This window comes from Dipodomys merriami, unplaced genomic scaffold (assembly GCF_024711535.1).
Source record: "Dipodomys merriami isolate MVZ:Mamm:240054 unplaced genomic scaffold, mDipMer1.0.p SCAF_62, whole genome shotgun sequence".
Taxonomy (NCBI): Eukaryota; Metazoa; Chordata; class Mammalia; order Rodentia; family Heteromyidae; genus Dipodomys; species Dipodomys merriami.
The window spans coordinates 814,353-817,223 of record NW_027206202.1 but is presented as its reverse complement, the minus strand read 5'-3'; the positions used below and the strand labels follow the sequence as shown (position 1 = coordinate 817,223).

Genomic DNA, 2,871 nt, shown 5'->3' with positions numbered 1-2,871 from the left:
GTTGGAGGAATCTACTTGTGGGTTGGAAGAAAGTAAGAAAAGTCCTCTCTACTTTCTCATACTTGGTGGGGCTAGAGCACATCTTTTCTTGCTGATGCAGTAAGTGGGGGGGAGAGAGATCAAAAAAGTGTATGTGTGTAGGGGGTGAATGTGAATGATGTGGCACACCAGTCCTAGGATGTGAACAGAATACCCAGAGCTTATTTGAATTAGTGCCCTCCCCCGACCCCCAATCTTTTTCTTATGCCAGTACTGGGGCTTGGGTGCTGTCCCTTAGCTTTTCCACGCAAAGCTAGAGCTTTGCCACTTGAGCCACAGCTGCACTTCTGGCTTTTTTGCTGGTTAAGTGCAAATAAGAGTTTCACAGATGTTTCTGTCTGGGCTGGCTTTGAAGCTAGATAGATCCTCAGGTCTAGTCTCCTTCTTGAGTAGCTGGGTTTATAGGCATGTGCCACTGGCGCCCAGATTAAATGAGGCTCCCAGAAGCCAGGCAGGAGAACCAGGCTTTTAGAAAGGAGCTGGTGATTCCCAAACTAATAGAGTCATAGGTGTACGCCTATGAAGTCTTGCTACTTCTCTGAAGGAGGAATCTGAGATTCTCAGGAACTGACAGGCTTAAGTCACTCAGCGTCGGTGAAAGCCCAGGGAGAGTCCATTGTTAACCGAGGGAGCCAGGCCCGCCCACCGGCCGGGGATCTGCCCCTCCACATCCCGGCCAGGAGAAGACGGTCTCGGTGCCCCCGCCCCGCGCGCATGCCCCGCGCGCATGCGCCGCGCCGCGCCGGGCCCCGCCCGACCCCTGGGAGGCGCCAGAGCACATGAAGCGTCCACCTCTTTATTGGGCTGGAGACTGGCGGCGGGATCTCAGGGATACTCGTAGCCGGTGGGCAAGGGGTTGACACGGGGGTTGTGGAAGAGCGTGTGGTTGCCGTCTCCCCAGGCGTAGCGCTGCGGAGAAGGGGGACGGACAGCGAGGGGTCGGCGTCCATCTATCCCCAACCCGAGCTCCGCACCCACCTGCCCGCGCGTCCCCGCGCCCCGCCCCCGCGCGCGTCCCCGCGCCCCGTCCCCGCGCGTCCCCGCGCCCCGTCCCCGCGCGCGCGCGCCCCGCCCCCGCGCGTCCCCGCGCCCCGTCCCCGCGCGCGTCCCCGCGCCCCGCCCCCGCGCGTCCCCGCGCCCCGCCCCCGCGCCCCGCCCCCGCGCGCGTCCCCGCGCCCCGCCCCCGCGCGTCCCCGCGCCCCGTCCCCGCGCGCGCGCGCGTACCTTGGTGCGGATGCGCAGGTGGTGGTAGGGGATGAACTCGGGGCGTCCGTGGTGGCCCCCGTGCAGCCAGCAGTTGAGGGAACACAGGGCCACACTGGGCAGTGCCAGCAGGAAGGTCAGGAAGCGCCAGGTATTGGCTGCGCGGGAAGAAAAGCAAGGGAGAAGTTGGCAGCCATGGGTCTGCAGGACTGGGGATGTTTGTGTGCGCGCATGCGCCAGTCCTGGGCCTGAACTCAGGGTCTGGGGCCGCTGTCCCTGAGCTTCAGTGCTCAAGACGGGCTGGCACTCTACCGCTGGAGCCACACAGTTCCGCTTCTGATGTTATTTATTTATTTATCTATTTGGTGGTTAATTGGGAACAAGAGCCCCAGGGATTCTTCTACTCCGGCTGGCTCAGATCTCAGCCCACTAAGTAGGATCACACGAGTGAGCCACTGGCACCCAGCTAGGACAGAGGGGACTTGCCAGTGGGTGAGGGGGCCACACTCATGGGAAGGCAAAAAGGGGTGAGGGAACAGATAGACAAAGCCAGTGAGTCACAGGATCAATCCCCAGCCCTCACTCACCTCCAGCCCCGCCATGGTCGCCCTTGGCTGCGCTGGCCAGGCCTCGGCTCAAGGACCTCAGAGGCAGAGCCATTGCGGTGAAGCTATGAGGGCTCTGCCCTTTCACTCTCCTTCACCCAGACCTCGCCTCCCCCCCACCCCCTCCTTCTTGAGCCAATCACCTGCTGAGTGCACAATGTGGATGGCTATTTTTAGGGGGAGGGGGATATGTTCTATATTTAAAATGGGGCCTGGCTAGCCGGAGGTCCTCTCCAGAAACACTGCACTGTGCCTTTTATTCCAGTAGGGGAATATTTAAAGTACACTTGGCAATTATTTTTAATAGTTGTGGGTTAACTATCTTATTTAAGTCTCTATTCCCAGTGACTGGAGCACTGGCTTATGCACCCAGAACCTTTCGCTCAGGTCATCTGTACCTTTCTAAGCTGATTGTGGTGGTTTTTGTTTTTCCTGCAATTAGGTTCAACCCAAGCACTAAGCTACCTCCCTTGTCAGGGTCTTGATACATAGCTCAAGCTGACCTTGAACTTGAAACCCTCCTGCCTCAGCCTCCGAAATGTGGAGCTTACTGGGGTATAGAACCATGCCTGGCTTGGTTTTGTCTTAATTCCCTCTGTGTAGAGACAGTGCAGTCTTTGTACCCAGCACTGTTTTTTTTTTTAAAAATATAATTCTATTGTTATTATTAAGGTGTTGTAGAGACGGTTTACCATTTCCCATCACTGTTTTAATAAGCTCTTTCTCTCTTTCACAGTTAGCTAGTTGAATTGCTGGGAAAGCTTCGGGTTTCTAGCTCAGTTTGTTCTTTACTATGGGAAAACTGAAGAACAAACCCACTAGTGTGCAGTAAGCCAAGCTTTTCAGACACGGTGTAGACAGCCCACTCCGTGTGTTTCTCTCTGCTTCTTCCTTGATATATTATATACTATGACCACATTTCCCAAAGCAAATGGCAATCACATCGAGTAGCCTATTAACTGTAAAGTTTGTTCATGAGTCCCACTAGGACAGAATGAACATCTGAGATTGGAACTGTCCCAAG

General features: G+C 56.0%; 1 protein-coding gene across 1 annotated transcript; it reads right to left on the bottom strand.

The window, feature by feature from the left end:
• Positions 1-821: 821 nt before the first annotated feature.
• On the bottom strand, positions 822-1,946 carry LOC138814883 (cytochrome c oxidase subunit 6A2, mitochondrial). Its single transcript, XM_070003979.1, has 3 exons — positions 1,830-1,946; positions 1,264-1,400; positions 822-948 (listed from the first exon to the last, which is right to left on the bottom strand). Exons 1-3 carry the CDS (start codon positions 1,900-1,902, stop codon positions 865-867), a joined length of 294 nt encoding a protein of 97 aa, XP_069860080.1. The 5' UTR covers positions 1,903-1,946; the 3' UTR covers positions 822-864.
• Between the last annotated feature and the right edge of the window lie 925 nt (positions 1,947-2,871).

Coding starts and splice junctions, on each gene's coding strand:
- LOC138814883 (XM_070003979.1), bottom strand. CDS start 1,902: ATGGCTCTGCCTCTGAGGTCCTTGAGCCGAGGCCTGGCCAGCGCAGCC. Junction 1,401..1,829: donor CGACCATGGCGGGGCTGGAG/GTGAGTGAGGGC, acceptor CTTCCCGCGCAG/CCAATACCTGGCGCTTCCTG. Junction 949..1,263: donor ACCTGCGCATCCGCACCAAG/GTACGCGCGCGC, acceptor CCTTCTCCGCAG/CGCTACGCCTGGGGAGACGG.